We start from the raw sequence: 26410 nt of genomic DNA, 5'->3' as shown, positions 1-26410 counted from the left end.
TGATAGAGACAGAATACACAATGAAATACAATAAGAGCTGTGTGTGTGTGTGTGTGTGTGTGTGTGTGTGTGTGTGTGTGTGTGTATCTGGGTGAAAGCATGCTGTCTGTCTGCATCTCGAGTTATGCACAGGGAACAATAAAATCTATGCAGGTTTTCTGTCAAATGCCCGCGTTGAAGCAACAATAGTCTGATTAGTCTGCAAGATGGGAGGAGAAAGACCAACAATTTTCTTTCATGTAGCTCCCATGAGGTTTGTTTTCCAGAGAAACCACTCCAAGGTTAGAGAGGTCAATGGACCCCGTGAATTCAGAGTGGTGAAGTGGTGAGAGCACAACGCTTGGAACAGTATTTTGAATTTGATTAGTTACAGTACAATTTGGAGAGGTTATGTTTTTCTCTTCATGGCAAAAGAGTGAGGTCAATGTCTAACAAAGCTAAATGTGGGAAAGAACAGAAGCTAACGAGACTCTACGTCTACAGAGACAAAAGAAACTGTGAGAAAACAGCATTGTTTCTCTTTTCTTTAATCTCAAATGAAACATTGGAGACAGGTTATTTGCTCTGGTTTTTGCACTGATAATATACCATAGCATTCTGTCAGAACTAATGAGAGCTGTTTTACAGTATGACAAATTGAAAACACTTTTTAAGTATAACAGCCTTGTGCATACTACTAGATACTTTAAGGTCACTGAGCAGCTTTCCTATAAAGTAGTAAAATTAGGTTGCCAATGCTCGTATGTGTCTAAACAACCCATTTGCCACTTAAAATTCCATCAGTTCTTAAAGTGGAGGCCATGGTACTAAAAATGCCGCTCATCTATCCTCCCTTGGTGATAAGTATCACTGTCTGTACAATCAGTTAAATACACTCTGTGGATAGTAAGATCTAATAAGTCTAGTGTGGGTAAATACTAAGAAATTGCAGCTGAATTGCTTAACAACACCTCTGGGGATACTCACCACTTCAAAATCAAAACGTACCATAGCTCCAGTACAGTGTACACTGTAGTACATCACAGAAAACATTATCATTCCTTCAGTCACATTTCTACAACATTGCTGTTTACTCTAACTCTTTTAGCAGCATTTGCATTGCAAACCAGAATCAATGTAGTTATGAAGGTATTTCAAGGAAAATAGACTTGATATGTAAAAATCAGTTTCAGGTTGCACCTGCACAAGTGAAGAGCAAGTGAGGTGTGACCTGTTACAAGGCTGATCTAGACAGCTGTACTGTTGAATACTGAAGCAAATCTATTCCATTAGATATATGAGAAATACACTTAAGGAACTGAATCAGTGCTTTCTCTTACCCCATCCCCCCACCCCCACCCCTCTCTGTCTAAACCCAACCGGTCGAGGCAGATGGCCGCCCACCCTGAGTCCGGTTCTGCTCGAGGTTTCTGCCTCTTAAAAGGAAGTTTTTCCTTGCCACAGTCGCCTAGTGCTTGCTCATGGTGGGATCTGTTGGGTTTCTCTCTGTAAAATTTATATGATAAAGAGTGTGGTCTAGACCTGCTCTATATGTACAGTGCCTCAAGATAACTTCTGTTGTGAATTGGCGCTATATAAATAAAATTTGACTTGACTTGACTTGACTTTACCAGTCAAGTGTAAATGACCTGTCAGAAGAAAAGGGTTCAGGCCACAAGAAAAATAATTTGTTTTGTATTTAATTGTAAATACCGTAATGTGTGTGTTACTGCAGAGGATGCACATCAGAGAAAAGTACACTGATATTCAGGCTCTGGCATTGTGAGAGAAAAAAGTTGGCATTTCTCTAAATAAAAGACATGACTTTAAACTACCAAAGACTAAGACTTGTTTTTTGACAGCAGCTGGGATAACCTGGGTGAGAAATGGCACAGGATCAGCTGTTTTCAACAAAAACAAGGTACACCTGTGTTACAGAAATAGAGGTGAGCATTTTTTAGATGATGTAAAGTATGACTGTCATTTATTCTTTTAAAATTATTGATACAAGGAAGGTTTGCTGAGCATACATTCTTTTTTAACAACACTATATCACATTCAGACACTTCTACATGTTCACACCTGAGAGTTAACTCAAGTAAAACCAACATATTTTGCTGCAAGCTACTGAGCAGCTGCACTGAATCAGTTTTTGGTTTAGCCTCACTGGGGTGATGCCTTTGACTGGCTTGGTAAATACTCATGATAGGATCTCTGTTAGGATCTCTGATGTAGCCACCTCTGTAACTCGGGAGGGGCTGGGAGACATGATGATATATGCTGGGGGAGACTATAAGAAATCTGTCATACTGTCACACTCTTAACACTGCAGTAGCTATCGCTTGAGTGTTTAAGGCTGTTATGGTTAATGTTGCAATGCTGGATTTTTCAATAGCATCTTTTGCTAGACCCTCCATGGCAGACAAAAATCCTTTTCTTCCCTCTCTACAGTTTGAAACACAAGCCGTCTGTGAGAAAGTTGAGATCTCTGAGCCCAAACTGAGGTCTATAGTGTACCTGTATCACATCAATGTAAATGTGTCAATGTTAGCTCAACAGCTCATTTGCAACCTGCCATGACTAAAACTACATAATGAAGTTGAAAATAAGTAGGAAAATAATGAAAATAAGAGAGATAAGAAACTGGAAGACACTTAACGAAACACTTTGTCCAAGTGATAGTAACTTAACAATACAATCAGACCTCTATTAAAAACATCAGAATGAAGAGCCTCTGAAATAAAGTCTACATAGGAGAGCAAATCTTCCTTTGATTAAATGCCCTCTGAAAGTGCCTCTGATGTAAAAGAAATAAAAGACAAAAAAATCATCTACTTGGCTCAGGTTCTATTCTATATCATCCAATGACAAAGCTTGACTTAATAATCGAGTAATACAGTCGATTTATCTAATTTTCCATCAGGACAATTCCCGCACATTTCTGTGAGTTCCAGGAACCCAGGCTCATTTAATGTTACAGTAAGTACATGAGAAAATTGGAAAATGCTTTTTCTGATTAAATAATTACAGCTGACTCATGTTAAAACCTCTAAACACGTGCATCTGTATGTATGACATAAAACATCACCAGTGCCATTATGATCCTGCTTTTAAATGCTGGCCCATATTACATTTGCATCTGTTGATAAAGTATCCGTCTCAAAACCCATGTCTGTGATATAATAACACTGATACTCTCATAACAGAAAGATTCATTAAAAACTTAGAATACTATTAATTGCAGTCTCTGGTCTTTGTGGCATGGGGGCAGCTCAGAAGATGGGCTGATAATTTTTCTCCAGTGAGGATATAATAAGGTTTTTTTTTTTTTCTTGGGCCATTAAAAATGTTGGCCAAAATCGTGACCATCATGCTCAAAAACCACAAAAACACCAAAATGAAAGAGAACTGCTTTCACAGACTAAAGCCTCTTTATATCAGTGGACTGAACCAAGGAGACGACCAGAGGTGTTTTATACTCAAACTAAACATATTAATAAGATTGCCGCTTTTATCTGATAAAGGTGAGTTTATTGAAACATACAGATTTAGAGCAATAAATACTTGAGGTATCAGTTGAACAGTTTAAAATAAAATTTCTTCTCTCTTGTACACCTTGGTAAAATATGGGCAGATTAATTAGCAGAAAAGTGAGCTAAACAGGCATTGTAACATGGCGCCATTATAGCCACTAACAGCGTTTTTTAAAAGCTGCTGATGAGTTGATGAAGTTGATTAATTGCTCCATATTTTCCCCTGGAGTTCTCTCTCTCTCTCTCTCTGTGTGTGTGTGTGTGTGTTTCTCTCTACTGTGCAATGAATTATGGGAGGATAAAGTTTGTCTACACCATGCATACACCACACTACTAAATTATTATGGATCCTCCAAGCATGACAGGAGTTTTGAAAATAATTATGAAAGTTTCAGGCTAAATTCCTGCATGCTTAATGATTAAACAATGTGTGGGCAGCGCAGAGGCTGGAGGGTAGAACTGTCTACTCAAAGTGAAAAGGATGTGGGTTTAATCCCCAACCGGGCCCTTTCCATAAGAATCTGACCTAAAGTAACAAGTGTCATGGGTGTTCGCAGAAGATAGTATGCTAATGGTTGTCACACACTAAATATCACACTCACAGTGCAGGTGTGAGCAACCTGACCAAAGGCGTCATTTTTATCCAACAACTGCAACCTGAGTGACAGCACAGATGCTCTGCCATTGCTAATTCAGAGCTTTTTGTTACCATGAATTCTGTGATCAGTGTCCATTATTCCTCTGAAAACAATGCGGTATCAGAGAAGGTACGTCACCTTTTTTATGTCTTGATTTGTCTAGATGGTGATTCTCTCTTTCATGGTTGCTCTCCTTTGTGGTTTTTGGCCCTTTCTCTCTCTGTCCTAATGTATGAAAACATGGTGGACCCAAACACTGTCCATACAGACCTTACTAAAGAGGCAACTATGTTTTAGTTATAGATGTTTGTCTAGTAATGAACAAAAAATACAAAAAGCAGCATCTTTATGCCATAGTTACAGGCTGCAACAGCCAATCACAAAACAGGATGTAACAGAGATAAAAACCTGTCACAATCATCTCAAGGAATGCACCATCATTAGAGCTCAATCTCCTTAGAATGTTTAAAACAAATATTTGCGTCATGTCTTGGGAAAATGTATTAAAATTAACTGGTCAGACAGAGTAATGAGAATTGGATCTGACTGTGGTTTGAGCTTTCCAACCAGTGCAGGGGCTGTCTACATGCCATCAAAACTCCAAAGCCTCTGAGTTTCTTCCTGGATTTCTGATGTGTAGTACAAAGTACAACATCACATCAAGGTGTTCCACACGCGTGTAGCTTGTAACTGGGATTTAGCCTGGCGAATCAAGGAAAAAAAACAAAAAAAACCCTGCATCATCTTGGAAGAAAAAAGCCTCTGAGCTTTAACCCTCAAGCCTGCTCAGCGCTTGCTGTTTGAGAAGACTGGTTTTTGAATAGGAGCTTGTTGCCACAGGAGATACTGTGTACTAACACTCTGCTGGGAGCATGCAACATTGAGCTGAGCCAGAGAATCAGACCGCACTCCTGAGAATAAAGACTTTGGAGATACAGGATTACCTGCTCCTCTATCATCACCCTCTCTCTCTCTCTCTCTCGCACACTTGCACTTCAAAATGTTTGACTATTTCAGCTTTGTGAAGCTGTCAAAGCTGCACCTTCAAGGTCTAGTGAACAAAAAACTCTGGCTTTGGAAATACTTTGAAAGCCTCTAAATGATATTGGCTGCTGGCGTGAGTGCTTATACAGGAGTAATGTAATTCTTTTTAACAGGTCAGGAGGTCTCTCTAGTTCACTGTATAAAAACTTAAATAATTTTGAGTTTCACTTTTTTTGCAGTGATTCAACTGACAAACTGCGAGCTGACTTAGGGCTTTTTGACTGACGATTCAATTCACTGACATCTAGGGGGCGGCCTTTGTAATTTGTGCATCAGACTGCCTTGAAAAATGACAAACTGATTTTAGAGGATCAACAGAGAACACAGAGCAAAGCATGGCTGTTGTTTTGCGAATTTCTTTCACTACTACTGACATGTTTAAAAGTCTGCAGTGAGCCACAGATGCAAATATAAATTATTCACTTCCTTTATTACATCTGGGCCCTTTAATTTAAATTTACCAAATTACACAACGTACAGCACTATAAATAGTCTAATGCAGCCAAATTCTGTCTCTGAGCATCACTGAAGTACAACTTGATACTTGAGACCCAGCTTTGTGGTTCACCTTTACCCGCTCCTCTCTTCATTCTCATTTATTCCTCTATACTCCTCCCACTTTCCTAAGCTTGTCAACTCTAATCTCTCGTACCCTCCACATCTGCCCCTAGTATTTACCACTGCCCCAGACTCCTGTAAACATGTAATTGTGTTTTACCCACTCACATTTTCACCGCTTTTCTCTTCCTCATCCTCCTCCTCCTCCTCCTCATGGTCCCTGATTAGTCCTTACACTGCTGCTCCTTCGCCCCAACTCTGTGATCCTCTAGACCTTGACAAATATGTGGAAACGTATAATTATGCATCACCTGCTCCTCTAAATCCTCTCCATCTCTCTCTGTCCTTCTCCCGTCTCGACACTTCTGGCCTCCTCCCAAATCCTATTCTCTCCTTCCTCCCCGGTAAACACACGTAAACAGGCAGCATCACCAGCTTAACATCAGCGTCTTTTCGCAGCTCCCCCGCATTTGTAGTCCTTAGTCTGATCAAAACACAGTTTCATCCTTTTGAATATGGAGGAACTAAACTGAATAGCCCCTAAGGTGTTTGTTTGGATTTTGGCAGTGTGTGATTCTGCTGTTAAGCATTTCAGCTGGGAGCCACCACATCTAGTCACTTTTACTCTCAATTTCTTTCGCTCCTTTACCTCGTTCCACTCTCTTTCATCCTTTTACAAGATCTGAGTGTTTGTTGTCTTGTTTGTCTTGCGCAGCTTGGTGACGTCAACACTGGCCTCTGTTTAGCTTCGACATACAAACAGAGGAGAAATCAACTTTTTCATAAAAAAAAAAAAACGTATCACTATAACCAAGCCATCTGGACTGACTCGCTGATGATTTACACTGAACAGATGTTTACCTGAAGAAGACAACACTTCCTCTGAGTGCAACTATGGAAAATATTTCTTACTCTCTCACATAGAAAAGCTGCGATGGCAAAGCACCCAAAATATGAGGGTTATCCAGCCATGACGGATTATGTTGTTGTAATCTGACCTTGTTGGGTTGTCTTGTGTTCTATAAATCTGTTACCGTATTTTTTTCTTTTTTCTCTCTGCAAAAAGTCCCTTTTTCCTGCTGTGTTTATCTCCTTTGTTCTGAGAGAACATTTTCAAAGCTGATGAAGGTGGATGCTGGAGGGGATTTCTTTGAGGAGATGAGAAAGGGGGGGGCACCACTCCCATGCAGGAACGCACAACTGGAGAGATGCAAACACACATCCATATGGACACACACTTGTTTGAAATTGCAGAGGGGGTGTTAAAATAAGAAAAAGAGAGGGAGAAAGGGAGAAGGGGGGGGATTGTTCCACCAAAGAGGCAAAGAGAAAGAGCAAATCAATGGAGGCATGATAATGAATTATTTCCTCGCCAGAGAGGGAGTTAGAGGAGAGAGATAAAAGCAGACCACATGCTGCGCCACTAACAGCCTGGGGGCAGCTGCCTGTGAATTATGGCGCGTTGGAACACACTTGCTGCCCTCGGGACCCATTGGTTGCAAGGGAAAGAGGAAGGGGAAAAAATAGAAATAAGAAAGCCGCAAAGACATAGGGGGGTGGTGGGGGGACCAGAAAAGAAATGTTGGAAAGGGTAATAGGTCAAAGCAAAGCCCTTTGAGCCCCTGTGAAGCATGGATTTACATCTCTATGGCTAATTAGAGACGTAAAGATGAAATTAAAGTGGTGGAAATGAAAGCGGGATAGATAGATGAGGGAACTGGAGAGGAGCGGGTGGGCGCGGGGTGGGCAATGTTGGATGGGATTATTCAGCATGTGTAATTATGAGAGATATTAGATGTCTGGTAGAACAGCGAGCCTGTCACCAATGAGACGTCATGTCTTAATGATCCTTATATGATGTTCCAGATGTACTGTGAGATTTTTACAAATGCGTCCCCCCCCCCTCCATAACAACATGATCTGCACTCAGAATGCCTGGATTACTCGACTAGTGCTGCGAGTCACTGAGACAAATGAATTACAAGTGCAATTTGTACTTCATTGCACCACGTTTAACATACCCAAAGCAGACATTTGTCTAACTCCTCTCTTTGTTCTTCCTCAGCAAAGACATCCTGCTGAGATTGTCCCAGTTTAGGTGCTTGATTTAGATTAAACTTTGACACTACTCCCTACCTCCCACAACTTTAAAAGAGTTGTGGGAGGTATATCAATATATACATGAAATATTCAAATATCCTGTTGGTGACTACATTCTGGTTAAAGAAGAATTATGGGATACATTAAGATCCAATCTGTGGCTGCAGTCTGCTTATGGTTGTTTTAATGTTACTTATTGTACAAGCAGTGCAATGGTAACTTCAACTGACCTTCTCATTCAATTGACATATTTTTTAAAAGAGAAAAAGAACAAAACCTGCACATTGTTGCGTAAGATTTAGTCAGTTAAAATAAAATAAAATTCTGCTGTGGAACTCAAGGAAGACTTTGATATATTGACATTCAACTTTATGAAAGTCTGGCCATGCAACTGCAAAAATATGAAAAGAAGAAATGACAAATAATACCTTTAGAAGCAAGGTACATCATCAAAAGCTTTTTGTTTCCCACAAAGAATATTTAAGGTCTATTTTCAATATAGTATATATGTGTAACTGGCTACAGGGAAAGAGAGCAGCTGTCTATCTGTATTTTTAACTTAATTTACTGATCCATATTAGCCCTAAGCACAAACAAGTGCATGGCTTTTGGTAGTATAGCCAAGTCTGTAGACTTACTATCCATGCCTACTTACATGGCTTTCTAACAACCAAGAACACCTGCTAATGGTATAAATTCAAATGCAAGTGCATGAATGAGGCATTTGTTGACACTACACCTGATTAAGAGGGACAACTCTAAGAGTAAAAAAACAAAAAACAAAAACAAAAACAAAAAATGAATCACAACCAACCAGAGAAAAAAAACATCAATTCAAAAACACAATATCTGATGGGTACAGAGAGAATAATCTTAATGTCTGACAGCCAGCAGTTGTTTATGCTTGAAAAACCCATTTCAAAATGATCCAAAGGGAAAACAACAGTCTGGGCCAATGCCCATTCCCAGGCGTTTCTTCCATTTTTTATTATTAACACAAAATAAAGGGTAGAAATACCAAGCTCAGTCTCACTACAAACACTGTTAATATTGGGTTTATATGCTGTGCTCAATTTACATCCAGCTGTTAAGTTCATTGGCAATGCAGGAAGTGTTATGGTGTTGTTACAGTGCCACGAAAAACAGTAGTGGGGAAGGGGAAGAGTGTACAGAGTGTGTGACTTTTATGGCCCAGCTCTTACAGACACTGTTTCCCAAATCTGATTGCAAGAATTACTTAAAAAATGTTGACAGTGATAGTTAAAAAAGACTTTGAACATAATCTGTGTGGAATAGTTTGACACTTTCAGAAATATATTTATTCACTTTCTGAGAGTTTGATGATAGCTAATTTTTCTTTAAGACTCAGAATGTTCAAGTAGTTATTTTGGTCTATCATTTTTGTTATTATTATTTATGCATATGCATAGACAAATATCTTTTTCATAAGTTGTTCCAGGTGTCAAGACTGTAATTTTTACATTTCTGTTTGAAGGCAGATAAGTCTGTTTCCCAAAATGTTGATCTTTTACTTTAAATAATTTTTTGAGCTCTTTTGGCTTGATTTTAATGGCAGACAGTGAAGAGGTGACAGGAAATGAGCCATAAAACAAAAGATCCCCAGCTGTATGTCCTGATTACATGGAGTACAGACTAGTCCTTCATGCTTTACCAACAATATGGATCAAATATATTTTTCAGGTAAACAAGACTCCAATAATGACAGCAACAAGTTAAACCTTTCACTGTGATTTGTGTGGTTTTGCCCAGAGATACTACACTAAGTGCTTTTATTACCACACTGCACAAACTATGTCTAGTCTGGGAGATGTTTACAAAGCATGGATGTTGCAGTTGAGGGTTTCATTTAAGACTACTTCATAGTGTTAGATGTTAGATGCTGTATACATAGGTGTATCTGTAATAAAATTAAACAAATTGATGGCTCACAGTCTTTATCTTGAAGGACAGTACATATTTTTCATCTAGATACAGACACAAGCCTTGCTTCTTTTTGTGTTAAAACGTCCTCCTCTACTTCATTTTTGCCTTTCCTCTGCTGTCCTCTCTTTATGTTTCCCTACTCGAATGCACTAAAGATGCCCACTTGACTGCGGTGTTTGCATTCAGGAGTAATACAGCCCTATATCTCACACCACACATGACTAATCCTTAATTGTTGATCGTGTGCAGGGTTCATATCACTTACTTTACTGTACCTCTATACTATCACTTGCTTATCTCGCCTGCCTCCCTCTTTGATTGTATGTTTCTGTCCTCTCCTCTCCTCAAAGGAATTTGTAGCATCAACTAAGTGTTGCACAAAAAAAATGATTTGCAGATTAAACAGCTGCCACAGTTGCCATGACGACTCACTGGGCATCTCTCACTATTGTATTCAGAACAGACTGCTGGATGACCACTGACTGTACGGTGCTATGTGAGTCTGTGCGTGTGACTGCATATGAAATGGCTATGCATGTGTACACACGTGAGTGTGTGTATGTGTTAGGTAATTACACAGAACCAAATATTTAACTGGCTACCGACCATGTGGTTTTATCTCTGTAAGATATACTTAAGAGGAAATGGTTAAAAATAAATGATTAAGGCTGAGAGATGAAGCTGTAGCAGTTATACAAGAACACTTTTGTTCATCTTAAACTAACAATCCAATACGTCAACACATGAATATACATTTTGCCACATTATAATTCTAATTGACATAATCTAAAATTGATTCAAATTATACTGTATCTAGTCAATGGAGGCTGTTATATTTGCTACTTTTGATAGACAGGCAAACAGTGTTTTACTTAATCTAATGTGTTATTTGTTAGTAGTTAGTTATTTGTTTGGGTTACAGAGACAGGGCACTAAGAAAATGTATTCACAGGCAACTGTTTTTATGTGGGAAGTGCCCAAGGCCTCATTGTGAATGTCAAGCTTGTATAGTTTACTTTGGAAGATTTAAAAAGCTAAAATTATGGAGAGAAATTGCAGTCAATTTCTAATCCACTATTATAGTATTGATATCGTAAGTTGCGCCCCCTTTTTGATTTGGATTGATCGGTGATACTGAGAAGTGACACAGACAAGCTTGGTGGTGTCACAAAAGTTAACATACTGAAAGCATCATGTGCACACACACACACACACACACACACACACACACACACACACACACACACACACACACACACACACACCCCAACTGTAGGCCACTAAAAACATAGATCACTTAACAGCAACACATCTTACCAAAAAATCAACCTCTCTCTCAGTGGATCATGGAAGAAGTGGGACCAAAGCCTCAGCAGTCCCTTACCTGTTACTGCAGCTACTGCAGACACTGGCTAATTACCCAGGAATAGAGATGACACTTGGAAGCTGCCAGAAAGCCCCTTATACACACCAGCAATTAGCTGTAAAGGTCCATTGAGCGGTAATGAGGCATCAGACACTAGCTAGGGGAGAGTGGGCAGTGGGGAGGAAAGGAAAGAAAGGGGAAGGAAAGGAAAGTAAAGGAAGGGGGAGATAAGAGCAAAAGACAAGTGCTGAAAGCAGGTGAGAGAAAAAAGGAAAAAGGAGGGGAGGGGTGCAAAAAGATGAAGATATGGTAGAGATAACATGAGCAGGAAACAATGGAAAGCAGAGACGAGGAGAAAGTGGAGGGAATGTTATTGTGTGTGTGTAGAAGGAACCTCCAAGACCTGCAGTTCAAAGTCACTTTGTTGTTAAGAGCTTAGCTGGAGGTCTCTCGCCCACTTGGCTGTCAGAGAACAACAGGCTCCCCTTGTAAAAGTGATATCTGATCTCAGCAAGATCATTTGTGCAGATTAAGGGCAAACTTGAGTAACATGAAAGCTCAAACCTTGACGGGAGCTGCCGGGCAGCAACATGAAGATATTATCTCGCTGCAGAGGAAACAGGGCTCTCTTGTAGCTTCACTGGATATTTGAAAGGTAAAAAATGGAGCCAGCGCAGGAAAAAACATTTTAACCTAATGCACCTGCTGCATTTCTGTGGTATGTTATGCAACTGTTAACAAACGTTTCAAATGTGATTTCAGTTTTTACGCACATGTTGTGCTGAAATTATTAGTTTGATACAAAATCACTCTAAATTGCAGCAACTCTGAATACCCTATTATTGTCTGCATGCATATAGTATATGGATACTAATGTACATGGATGTTTTCATATGGGTGTTCCTGAGGGACTTTACAGATACATCTATATTCCAGAGGCATGGATAATACATTATATATGACTAATAATATTCTCTATTATTTTTGTCTATTAATATTATGTTATTTTGCCACGTGTGAATAAAATCATGGGCAGTACTGGGCTCTGCTATCTGTTGATGGCTAGTCACAAATTTAAATTTAACTAAACACACAATTTACCAATTAAATGGTAAATTAACTTATTTATAGCTGCAGATAAATGAAATGTTCTGCTAATTCAGACATGAGCTTGACGCATGACATGAGCTTTGACTAAACTTTTGTCTGTCACATGGGCACGCATGCACACACACATACAAAGATGTAGTACATACATATGCAAGTCTACATACTTGTAGTTAAGGTCTTAAACACACACACACATACACATCTATACATATCCCTTTCTTCAACATATGAACCTGTTGACCTTTACTTGACCCTGGCTGCTCTTTTTCTGTCCGTAGTAAACTGACCAATTACAGCCTTCTCATTTTCTTCCCTCCATTTCCACATTCTCTCATATTTTATTTGTCTTTCACCACTGGCTCTTTTCTCCTCTGCTTATCTTCCCTCCCCGACCCTTCTCAGAATCCCTTCCTCTCCCCATGATACTCTCCTTTCTCCCCTTCCTCCATTTCATCCTCATTTCTCCTCGCCTTCCTCCTCGCCTCCACCTCTGCTACTTCACTCTCTTGATTAATTAGTCATACATGCTGAGTGGCCCTGCCAGTGCAGCCCAGTATCTCCATATAATTCCACTATTAAGTAGAGTCATGGAAAACAAATAGACCCACAGAAGAGGAGGAACGTTGAGAAAAATGAAAAGCCCAAGCTTAGAGGGGAAGAACTGTATGGACGAGAAAGATGGAGGAACAATGGGAGCAAGAGAAAACTCGTCTGGTCCTAATTAAATGCTCACCAACTGTGTGTAAATGACTGATGTAATAATAATAATAAAAAAAGAAAACGGGATTAAGTGTTCATTGCACTGCACCTTTACCACAAATGTTCTGTTAGCATTCACTAACAAGGCCTACAATTCTCCAGTTACATGCTCAATTATATCTCTACTAATTCCAATAAGATAACTTAACTTTATGAAATCAGCAACCTTCACAGCTATTAAAATACTTTCAGCATTTTGTATTGTAGAGAAAACTAGGAAATACATAAACAGGTAATTCACTTAAAATTCAATTAGGTTGCTGCTCCATGACTGATACCTTTCTCTATACTACTGATACTGATACTTCTCAAACAGCAATGTCAGCACGATGACAGCCAATAAAGAGATAACAGAAAAATCAAGAATAACAAAAACATAAAAGCCTTCCTCTTCTTTCATTTTTCTTCTCATCTCTTCCTTTAAATCTTCCCACCATCTTCCTGCTGTCTTTCTACATCTGGCCCACTGCTTTCTTCTCACATGTCGTCTTTCTTTTTCATTTTTCCTCCTTTGCTCCTCTGTTGCACTCCCACTTTTCCGGTTTTATGACCCAGCATCAATCATGAAGATTTAGTAAACTAAACGAGGCAGTGAGCTGACATAGGAGCAGGGCTGTGGGGCATTAGTTTGAATTCATGACCATTGTTGTTTATCTTTGTTCTGCTGCTTTCATGCTGATCTCTGCAGGATGTGGAGGGTCTCAGACACTCCCAAAGTTTCTGTATTTAAGACAACTTTTCAAAGTTTTTGACCATAATCATGCAGACGCCTCCAGTTCGAGGCAGTAAATTGGAGGAGTAATGGCCAATAGGAAGCTGGTCCTGATGTGGATGTGTTATGAATTCAGCTGTCTTTGGCTTAACTCTACAACTAGTACTACTTAATGTGTACGCAACGAATACATGTACTGTCTGTGCTGAACCACAGACACTATGGGAAAACCAGCATTATGAATTGCAGCACAGCTATCTTAAGACAGTATGTTTAAAAAGGTTACTCACCATGCAAAACGCACATACAGTCCATGTATCACCCCAGGGCAGCTTTATATATTGCACATGTATCCACAGAGGAGCTCTGACCTTGTGTGACCACATATATTACATCTGCGGGCTAGAGATATCTCTTAACAAGCTTGCTCACCTATCAGTGGCAGTGCTAATGCACTGTTGTCTTTTTCTGAACAGTTAATGTGAATCATCTCAGCTACAGCATCAGTGCCAACGTCCACGAGGCAAATTCCTGCACATTTATTATTGTGTAATTACAGTTGTTCTAATTCGGATACAAAGGGCACGTGCATAAGCCTTCAACTCCTACACAATGTTGACACTGTGATAAATGTTAGGAAACAGAACCCAGTGAAACCATACACCATTAGGAAACTACAGAGTGGATTTAAAACCATTACCGTTACCATTATCTCTGTCCTGCAATATGCTGTATGGCAAAGAAAAGGTTGATTATTCACTTCTGCTGTAGCACCGATCAAGTGGTTGTTTTATTTCTCTAGCTTTACTAACCCTCATCATCCAGAAATGCTAAATGTCCTCTGCCTCTGGCTTTTCATTTGTCTTTCTTTTTTTGTTTTTAACACCAATGGGTTTTGGGCGGTTGATCAGACAAAACAAGCAATCTCAAAATGTAGGCCCTGGGAACTTGTGATGGGCATTTGCAACTAATTTCTAACAAAAGCAAAGATAAAAACAAAAACAAACAGGTTAAACAACTTAATCTAAGCAATAATCTGAACAATAATTGGTTGCAGCTAGAGAAGAATACAAAATTTAGGGATGATACAGATGTTTTTCCTTCACTGTGCTCCAAAGGTGCAACCTACCCAACCAGACAGTGCTAATAACTATCACACTGTGACAGTTTTGGATTAAAGTTGTGAAGGGTTATTCACCCACAGTTAGGTTAGATGCTCCAGTCTGATCTTCTTTAAAAGGAAGCTGCTACTTCTGCCAATACTTGAGGATGAAATGTTTTCAAAGCACTCTTCTGGAGACATATTTGCTGATTCTCGTCCCAGCATTTTGTGACTATAACCCTACTCTACATACTGCTGGTTATTTATAAAGCTGATTATTTAGGAATTAAAGATTATTCTGTGGTTACACTGATTGGATTAGAATGACTTCGAAATGTCTGCGACACAAATGTAAATGTGATCGTTGTTTCCCAGTAATTGCCAGTAATCTCTGGGACTACATCAGTAACATTCAGTTAGCATTATTCTTTGTTAATAATTGTAAATCCATGCTCTTTGAGGAAGAAACTGGAGTTTAAGTAGAATCTACTTAACAGAGGTGCCATGGATGTAGTCGAGAGAAACAAAAAAGTGCATAAAAACCTGCTGGGCTTGTAAAAGGTAGAATAAGGGGGGAAAAAAATCAATAAGAATGCAATCATTTCAGGTGTATTCTCCAAGAATATTCCCCTCTATTCAATTTGTGGTAAAAATAAAAAATAGGTCTGGGTGGAAACAGAACAGAGTTTCGTAGAGCGGTGTGCTTGTCAAGGTTTATACGTTAAATAAAGCAAAGACAACAGAGGGGGCCGAAACAACAATCAGTGTTTCTTAACAGCGCAAGTTCAGTGACTGTGGGAGCAACAATGAAGCTGGAGTTATCTTCTTGGGAAATGGCCAAAGGGTTTTTATTCTTACATCAAAGCCGCAGTACAGGAAAAAAACATATCAACAGAGGAGAACCATGAAAACTGAAGGAGAATTGCTGAGTACACCTTCTAGCGCTGTGCTTTGAGTTATAGGGTCTTCAAAACATGACTAAAGCTTGTATTTCAAATGTACGCCTGAGATCAGACAACTCGCTTGACAGTAGCATAAAAAAACCAAAGTACCCTCTCACATCATTTAGGTCTATTATTCATATTCTATTTTCCAAGCTTATGACCATATTGTATGTTTCCACCCTGCTAGACACACCTGTGATTCCTGGCTGCTCTCCTTCCCAAACTGCTCATTGGGGAGAGCACTGATTGCACCCCAACAAAACACAGGCTCACCTGCAGTTCTACACACACACACACACACACACACACACACACACACACACACATGCAAACTTGCACAATTCAACACCATCAACATTATCCAGAACACCAGATGCGCCACTCAAAATTAATAACTCCCCCTTGGTGTTGCCATTCTGCCGCCCAACAGTTAACCTTGAGCATCATCTGATCAATAGCTTGTTTTATTGGTCCCAGCCCACTCCTTCAACTGCTTGTCAAACATAAAATGCATTGACAAACCCAACCTAAAACCTGCAGGCAGGCCTGTAGGTAGATAAGTACCAAGCAATGTGCTCACTGTCCATCTGGAAGGTGAGGGCAGTGTAACCAAATAATAGCTGGATGGTTCCCACTAAAACCAGTCATTAGGAGGCTAAATTAGTGGTGAGGCTTAATGGACCTGCACAGGCTGAAGGCAGAGCCTTAGAAATGGCTGCCTGCCACAGCTAACTGCTGGATTCATCAACTTTATCGGATTTTATCATCGTTTTGGATTCAGATCTAGGTTATTTCGTTGCACTTTGAAGCATGATATGGAAGAGAAAAAGTAAAAGTTTGAAAACATGAATTGCAGAAGGTTGTCATGGCATCCAGCAATTTTGATGGTGGTGCTACAGTAACATTAGGTGCCATTCAGATTACCGGTCTTAATAAGGTGGAACCTGTCTGTGCTCTCAGCTGCTGCTCAGCCTAAACCCCAAAGGCTATTATGGCTGTTCCAGATGCTATAATCATAGCTGGATCTGGGCACACAGGCTAGTGTGCAATTATCAATTTATCTGTGGCTGAAACACTTTTATCCTGATGTGGAGAGCCTGACTGGAGGGGATGTCTCCAGGTTCAAAAAACTGGTGACGGTAAACTGTGTTTTTAGATTTTAAAAGCATGGATGACATATACATTGCACTGTTTGTCATATAAAACAAACAATTAAGTAAAAAGTGTACAAGTGCAAACTGGGCATGTCGTCTTAGTGTAAAATATAGATGGGAAAGTAAGGTTTAACGTACAATCATAAATAATATAGGCAAAGTATACCGTTTTACATTTTAAAAGCTGACAGACTATAACAGGTACAGGTTAATGTTGTCTCTGGCACAAACAGAAAAACTGACCCAAAAATTACAGGGAGACTTCAAGTAAAGTATGGCAAAGTATGGACAGAAGAAAACACTTACGGAAAGCCGTGTAGAACTCATGCAGGCTGAGGTGGCCGTCGTTGTTGTAGTCGTCGTAACGCAGCAGGTCCTGCATGGTGCACTCCAACAGGCTGTCCTCCAGGTGCTCCTTCATGGAGATCTAACACACACGAACACACAATGACACAATGTGTTAAATCATATATTAGAACAAAAAAAAATGTGGTGAGGCAATTATTATACACAGCTACAAAATTCTCACCTTATCATAGCCTTTACTTATCATTTCTCTTCTGCCTTCATCTTTTTCTCTAAGCTATCTTATGCAAGAAGACCCACATTATGCACATTCAGCATAATTGTAAATCTGACATTTTGGAGATACCACACACATTTGACATATCAGTATTCCTCTAATAGCATAGCCTTGGCACTTCTTATGAATATAAACAGCTGGGCTCAGCCTGTTCCTTAAAGACATCCAATGGGAGGAATCACAGAATTCTCCATGCAATTAAAACTGTAGATATGCCTACATTCTGTATTTTACATATTTGAGTTATTGTGTATGATCTAAATTAGCAATAAGGCTTGCTGCTCTCTTTTACAAGATGACACAACGTAATTCTTGTGAAAGCATTCAAATTTTGCTGTTCCATGTGGTACAAGAGGAGATCAATGAGCAAGAGCAATGGTGATTTGAAATAAATTGCCTAACTGAATGTAATTAGCATTAGAAGTAAGTAATGAGCTTTTCATTGCACCAATAAATCGGATTAGATTTCCTTCAGAAGAAAAATGCTTCATGTACATAAACACCTGAATCACAGAAACTGACTCATTACGAGAGTAATTTCATTCTGTTGATGAGTGGGTTAAATGTGCGATCTGTCATCTAGGTGGTTTCTGATTGATTTTCTTTTCAAGAATATCTCTACTCTTGCTGCTTACACTGCATGCAGTCCCCGAGTTGATTCAAAGATGTTCCCCTGGGAAGACGCACCACTCTCTCTTCCATTGTTTATCATTTATGAGCCCTCTCTTCCACTTTCGTGGTGCATCTTTCTCAGGGGAGCCATCTTTGAATGGGTAGCGTTAAGCAGTTTTAGAGAGATAAACACAAGACTCAGCTTATGTTAAAAAATTGCTATTGCACTATGCAAAAGAAGTTGTTTTCTATAAAGGCATAGCTGTTAGTAATAAAAGTCCCAAACTCTCAATGCAAGTCTGTCTTTGCTAAAAGATTATTCATATTGGAAAGCTGAATTCTGTGTTTAAGTGCTGGAGGAGCATTTAAAAAGACTTAAGTAGTAACTTTCAATCAAGGAAAATAAACCTGGCCAAAGTAAAAATAACAGAAGTGATCAGCAAATAAAATATATTTGCATAATTACAATTTACTGTATATAGAAATAGAAAAAATGTACAGACAACAGATACTATAGAGAAGCATAAAACAATGAATGTGTGTGGCCTTCAAAAAGGAAACTCTGTCTCTGTCCCAGTAAACAATCATTTTGGAATTTGCAGTTTAGTAGATGTCCTGTCAGCTAAGTTAAAACCAAGCTTCATTTGTTTACAATGTAAGTGTTTTTAGATTTCGATGTCAGATAAATAGCCTTTTCAAAGTGAAGAGGGTTCTAACTACACATATGGTATACAGTTATCTTTGTTAGCTAAACCTTTCAAAATTTCTACTACATTTAGCATGGTTTTAAAGTCTTGTCTTCAAATACTCTGGCTAATAGGACTGGACTCTGGTTTACAGAAGGTAGATCTGTGCAAAATACCCACTTAGCTTATCTTGGACTGGTGAAACTTCATATTAGTTCCGGGTAAGGAGCATGTTTTTGACATTGACCAAGCTTAAATCTGTACTGAGCTTAATTTATACAGAGTTTAAAAAAAAACAACAACTTTGTTTTCTCCTTGTGTTTTGTTGTTAGCTAGACATAATGTATTTAGTGACTCAGAATTTAGACTAGAGACACATTTTTCTTTTCAATCACTTGCGTTATTTTTTCTATCCTATGCACAGATCTAAAATCTTGGGAAGAACAACTCTGAGACAACAGCTGAGTCAATGAGAACCTTGCAGTCAGACAGCAATATTAGATTTCACTCACCAAATATAAGTGAGGCAGGTGTGTCAAAATGCCCAGATAGATCAAACTAGACCACTCACACTGCTGGTTCTCTATGACAATGAAAAATAATGATTTGAGCTACAATGAGACATGAGATACTGTCCACTGTATTACTGGTGATGCCACAATGCAAAAGTGTATATATCTATTAAAGATTTTCTTTAAATTTTGGTGATTTTCTGTTATTTCTGACAAAAATGGTTAAATTGCTTTAAGGCCAAAACATTGAGAAGACTATTACTATGTAAGCTCCACATATAATTCCTTCAGCTATGATTTCAAAGCCTAAAAATATAGCCTCTGTGTTTCTCCATCTCCTTCAATTGATTCTATATGGAGCTGCACATGTGACATGGCAGATTAAGGATGTGACAAACTTTTTTTGTTACTGCCTACAGCAGACTGCAGCCATGTGTTCACTGACTCAGACTGATCTGTCCTTGGGCATTTGGATAAAACATTTTAAACTCAAAGTACAGGACTTAACCCTCCAAGCCCATCTGTGACACTAGACATATCCCAAACTGGAGACCGTCTGGATGGATGACTGAAGTTCATCTGTGAATTCCTTTGATTCTTAAAAGCATTATTGTGCTGAATTTATGAATTCCAACAGAATATTTTATCTAAAGACTTCCTGGCAACATGTCAGCATTAGTAATTGCTAGCCGTGACTGATCAAAATCTTTTGTTGGATCTTTAATGCAGCTCTGCCAGAAAAGGACTTTATTATTTATTTCTGCCACTGTAACTAGGCCAAGAATCACTCAGTCTTTTTAATTTTAAAAGGGGACAAAGCACTTGTCACTTAGAACCGCAGTGAGATGACAAAAGATTAATTACTGTGGCATTTTTGACTCTATATTTAGTTGCACTTCTAACAAGCTTGTTTTTCTTTAGCATCATACGGTCACTCTTTCAATTTCCACATAATAAGAAAGAGCTACAGCACAAGTGAAATGTTAGACATTAAGACTGTCAAGCATGTGACAATTTATTCTTCCCGTTGTAGTCTGCAGTGACTCTAATGTGGTTCACTGCGGTCTGGCAGAAGCCACTGAGATTATAGCATCGGTTGGGAGGAGTCTAATTAACACTCATCTCTGATGCCCACTTCCTGATACCAGATGATGCCCACAATAATTTCATTTCCTCATCCTGCAAATATCAATGCCAATCCTTTCTACAGTCCCCACACTGTTTCCCATCAGATCCTGGTGGGAAGATAACCTCATTGCACATTTTTCATTATTAAACAAGATGATTAAGGGGGCATCCTCATAGCCAAATGGTTAGGGCGCGTACCATGTGGGCCCTAGTGGCCTGAGTAGGTGGACCCCGGCTCAACTCCCGATCCAGCCAGACCTTTACTGCATATCATTCCCCAACGACATGCCAATAAAGACAAAAAAAAGCCTGAAAAAAATACTTAAAAAAAAAAAACAAACAAGATGATTAAATGTTCCAACCACATGTCACTCACTCCACTTTATAATTGGACCATATGGTCCTTCAACACACGGTGTAGAGAGACACGCAAAAGAAAATCGGACTGTTGTCCAGTGTGAGTTGGCATGGGCTTTTGTTTTAAGGGTAAAAGATCTGCTGTTGCCAAACAGAGGCTCTTCACACTCTCACACAATCAAACATAAGGTAATAAATGTTTTCAGAATTAGAAAAAAACACTGTTCCAAACATGAATGGTATTTTAAGAAAGTAACTAAATAATCTCTTCACTGAGAGATACAGAACTGTACAAAAGTGAAGATGCTTTCAAAATAACGTCATGAATAGTTTTTGTCATTTAACCTCATACAAAGTGCAGTAAACAGAGAACACCTAAATGATTTGGTGTGGCCATCCTTTGCCTTTAAAACAGCACCAGTTCTCCTCAGTACCCTTGTGTATAGTTTTTCATGGTATGTTTCAGTGTTGCAGGACTCCTTATTCTTCTTATTGCTCAAGATAGTTCTTTATGACTCTGGCTGTGTATCATACATTGTCATGCAACAGAATTAATTTGGGACTGCCTAGACACCCCCCTAATGGTGCTGCTTTATGGATATGTGCTAAACTTTTTTCATAGTGCTGAATATTCCACATATATCCCATGCTTATACCTCTTCTTTCATCTAACCATTTGTCTGCCCAGCCATACATTTATCTTATTATTCAGGCCATCTCAGCTTGATACTCACCTTTTCCAGCTCATCACTGACCAGTCTGCCATCCTGGTTCACATCCAGGTATTTGAACATGGTGTCCACCAGTGCTCTCTTCTCCTCCATGTCTCTCTGCTGGCTCTGCTCTCCAGTCTTCAGCACCTTGGGTTGCATATCCAGCAGCATGTTTTTCAGCCTGTTGTACTCTGACATGGTGCATGCATTGCCTACAAGAGCAAACACAGATATGGAAGAAAAGACATTTGATTGACCTCAATTATAGAAGCCGAAGCCTTTGGATTGTAGCTGTAAATTGGATTTAATGTGTTTGTGTGTTTTGTAGAGGGAGGAGAGGAAAAGAGGGCAAGAGGGATAGATAGTGTGCATGTTTGTACATGCATGTGTGTGTCCTTGAGTGTTTACTCATTTAAAAAATGTTAGTTTTTGTTTGCATAATTTGTCTGACAGCTTTTCAGTGCAGGGGGTCCAATTAATTACAAGTAATCCTTGAATCCACATGAAAACAAAAGGTAAACATCCTCATTTAGACCCTCTCAAGCTTCTTGTCCTTCTTTGCTATGGGATTAGAGCTCATGTTTCAAACCAGACTGGGTGTCTAGCTCCAGATTCTCTGCAAGACTCTGCCTGATGAGGAGGCGCAGAGGAAATGAGAGAAAACAAATTAATCACGGGCAGCACTCAGCATTTATTCTTCACACTTGAAATCAATAATTATGCAAAACACGTCTGTCACATGCTGTGAGGGACATGATACTAATGGAGAGCGCACATGCAAATAAGCGCAAGACACAGAGAGTGAGAAGACAAGGCTTTGCTTTTCTTTTCTCTTGTATCTCTCCTTTGCTTTAGTATCACCTAAGCCAGATGACAGCATGAGAGATTCTGATGGGAGAACAGGAGATAGAGAGGCCTACGTGCAAGTCAGAACATGGTGATGTGAGAGTAAAATATGAAAAAAAAAACAAAAACCTCTCACATGAATAAATCATTAGGTGACGTCCCTGCCCGATCACTGCAGAGCGGGAGGCCCCCCTCTGAGAGTACATGGGAATGAATCTCACTGACTAATCGCCTCCGACATCTCAACAACTATCAAAGATAACAAATGCAAAATGAGGGGAGACCACAAACCTAAAAGAAAGACTCTAGAAGTTTAGTCTAAGCTTCTCCTTTTGGTCCCAAACTCATCGCAGTGGGGAGTGCTGCCAAAGCATATCTACGGTTGATAGTAAAAACTGTCACAGCAGCAAAGTCAGCAAGGGTTCAACTAGGCCACAACAGAAAGATGAAGTCTCCTGCTGTGGTACTGTATGTTAAAGTATACAGTAAATACATACATTAAAGATGCACATATTTTTATGCCTGCGCATGTGCACACACATAGTGTTGCCAGATGCGTAAAATGTCTCCTTATCTTAAAGGACAGCTCAGGGTGACCTATGATTAAGTCCTCAAAACCTTTTAAGACTACAGGTTCTGTTACAGGGACATTGAGCAAGCCTTCAATGAACAATAACAAAACATGACTTGTTTCTATTACATGCACTGCTCTCTGTGTATAATCACAGGGTGCCAGAACAGCTTTAATGCACCCTACCATGGGTATAATCATTTCCTAACCTTGACAAGGTGATTCTGGTTGTGTTTCATTCACCAGATCTCATCCTCAAGCATGAAAGTAATATTGTCCTACATTTCCTTATTGCCAACAGTTACCATGAAAAGACCAACACCCAGCCAACAATTTCTGGCTCATCCCTGCTTTGATGAACTGCACACAGGAACAAGTGAAATTATGGAACCAGGCATAAGACATAAGAGGACCTCTAATTTGTAATCTTCAGATTTGGTAATCATGCATCTATTAGTGTGTTGGGATGTTTTGCTTGGTGGTGGGCGTGCAGAAAACAGTGAGTAATGAAAGGAAGTCATAAATCCAATGAATCTCAGTTATCAATGACACACATAAATGTGTCTCACACTGACGACCCTTCTACTTATTGCAACAAAAAGACTTACACACCCACACAGTATAGACAATGCACTCCTCTCTACAAGCAGCGCAGTCAAGTCAAGGTCTTGGCTAAATCCCTGCTCAATGTTATTCCTACGAGGGGAATGAGGCGTGAGAAGGATCAGACATGAGGGATCATCACCAAACTGTCATCCCTGTCCCCGCTCTGGAAGGACAGAAATAAATTAACACCCCCACGCTGATTTACATCTTGTCATATATGGAGAGAACAATCCTCTCTTTGCTCAGACTTACTCTGCCCCCACAAATATCTATTCAGGGGAAAAAATATCTGACGGGAAATTCCATGGTTTTATGTGTAAAACCTTTATATTTTGAAAGCACTTTAAATACTTGTGTAAGAGGAAACATATTCTGCCAATGCTGCTGTACTGACATAGGCAGATTAATGTAACAAATTACTTTAGTACCCTAATGACCTTTTTACCTCTTCAGGTACATGTCTTATCCTCTGTATATGGTGAGAAAGTCAATGCTACACCTGGATGTTAAGTGAATCTTTGCTGGACTGAATGTCCTTTGATTCAGTCTTTCTCATTCTGCTGAGCACAGCAGCTGCAGTGGTGACAGAGAAATATCTGTCTGTATTACAGTGCATCCACCCTTGACTCTAACACTGTTTTATTGTTCTAGAGGGACTAGGACTCTCTTTATTGCGCGTTTGAAATGTTAGCTGCTTAAGTGAGTGATCCGAAGCTGCTTGCACCATGGACACCCAATGTCCCGGAGATGGGGCTCCACTCCACCACACAGAGCATCCTCCAAGCTCACACTTTATAAAATGTCAGGCAGGGGAAAACAAACAGAGAACCAGGGAAGAAAAGTCCCTGTCAAGCTAAAGGGAACGGATTGAATGAGAGGACAGAAAGTCACAGACGTTTAAAGGGGGTATATTTCTCTAAGGTTTAGAGAAAAAAATGTAGTGTGAACAAATGTGACTGTAACCAAGTATGTCAAAGTGACTTTTGTAAATAGTATAAACTCTGCTATAGAAAATCTAACTTTCCTAAATGCAGTCCAAAAACTGCCACACTCTCCAGTGGCGAGAGATAAGGTTGATGAACACCAAAAACCATGGCTTGTTATTGTTGAGTTGTGGTGGAAGTTAGAATCTGCACAAAAAACATATATTTTAAATCCATACTTGCACTGTAACATTCTGTACTGTAATCATTTATTGGTTAATTGACACCACTGTGGAATCTTGCCCATCCTCCACATTTTTCTCTTTACTTTCCATTACCAGAACATTACATTCAGACATTTGTACTTTGAAAGAGGCCCTAATTTGATATTACATATAAACAGAGAATACAAAAAAACATTAAATCTGGGTGAATAACAGTTTAAATATTATATTTAACTTTTTTTTTTTTGTTAAAATCTGTAAAATCAAAAATGCATCTTTAAAACTTGAAAGATCTGGGAAAGTTTATGATGTTTATTTCAATGCATAAAAATTTAAACATAGTGTGAAACACTTCTTTCTCACCAGAAATCACCCAGGTCTGACCTGACAAAAAGATATATCTTTATAGCAGAGCATAATCCAGTGCTGGTAAGGAATCAAAACAGATTTGTTGCTGGTCTGCTTCGAGTGTTGCTCGCCAGAACAATTCGTTCAGAATTGTGGTGGAGAAATTCAAACGGTACAAAGCAGTCACATGTCCACTGCAATTGAGATGTGTATGAATCAAAAAAAGCTAAAAATTTCTCCTGTACTTATTGGATGAGTTCTTGGCTCTGGCTAAAGGACAGAGAGAGGGAAGGGAAATCCAAGGCATCAATCCTTTAGATGAAGAAACCTCCCTGCGATGCCCTCCAGGATGTAAAAGTGCTCTGTGTTAAATTTATGTCTGCCTGACCTCCTCTGGCTGAGATGATGGGATTATTTACTACCATGCTGTCTGTGTGCTGCTAATATGCGATGGTGATGGACCTCCCCTCCAGATAATTATGAATATGATGGACACTCTTTGCTCCTGAGGGCAGCAAGGTCTAAGAGAGCTGAGCCAATCTTGGAAGGGTGACACAAGTCACAGGAGAGCCTCATATTGCGTAATCGCTGTTGGCAGCTGTTTAAATCGGCTTACAGTGAGCTTCATAGCCTATCCAGCATTTTCTCTGTGACTGCTGTGACTGAAAACATTTAAACTTTCTCCATGTCAGTATTCATAATACTAAAGTTTCAGTATATTTTAACTTACAAGGAAAATGTACATAATTTTTAAGTCACACACTTGCCCATACAAAACTATGACAACGTGCGTAGAAGAAACTAGACAGCTGAAAATACTTACATAAAGCATAACTGGCTAAAATTGTTAAAAATCATTTATCAAGAAAGAAACCTCAACTGACCCACAAAAGGATAAACAGTACAGCTCATGGATGGATGGATGGATTTTTGCAATCAGTGGCAGTCAACATTATCCTTGCTAATTGCATTTTTTCCATGCCTGTTCACAATAAAAGTCACCTTGTGGTTAACTGGTTGATTGCTTTTAATGTGAAGCAGCAGCAGTAGAGAATGTTCAGTATGCATTAGCGCTAAGTTATTACAGTTCTGACTGTAGGAGAGCTGTCAATGAACAGAAAGGTTTCTACAAATGAGATGAAATTACAAATTGTAAAACGGAAGCACATATACTATTGCTTGCAAATTTCATTGTAGGTGTACAGCTAGGGAAAGGCGGACTCTGCCAGTAGCAATGACACCAACTATATAGAGTGGTAGTTATTGAGCACAATACATTAACTCACCTTTCAGAAAAAAAAGTCAACCAAAAATAATACCAATAATGGAATTTGAAATACTAAAAACCTTAAGGACTA

At 39.2% G+C, this 26410-nt stretch overlaps 1 protein-coding gene across 1 annotated transcript in view; it reads right to left on the bottom strand.

Moving 5' to 3' along the window:
- Positions 1 to 26410, bottom strand: part of fstl4 (follistatin-like 4) — a 192969-nt gene that overhangs the window by 42907 nt on the left and 123652 nt on the right. The window contains exons 5-6 of the mRNA XM_018692479.1: positions 21556 to 21746; positions 17250 to 17370 (exon numbers count right to left, since the gene is read on the bottom strand). Of these exons, the coding sequence (XP_018547995.1) occupies positions 17250 to 17370; positions 21556 to 21746 (312 nt within the window). The remainder of the gene's footprint in view (positions 1 to 17249; positions 17371 to 21555; positions 21747 to 26410) is intronic.

This window comes from Lates calcarifer, linkage group LG20, assembly GCF_001640805.2.
Source record: "Lates calcarifer isolate ASB-BC8 linkage group LG20, TLL_Latcal_v3, whole genome shotgun sequence".
Taxonomy (NCBI): Eukaryota; Metazoa; Chordata; class Actinopteri; family Centropomidae; genus Lates; species Lates calcarifer.
This window is presented reverse-complemented; position numbering and strand designations above follow the sequence as displayed.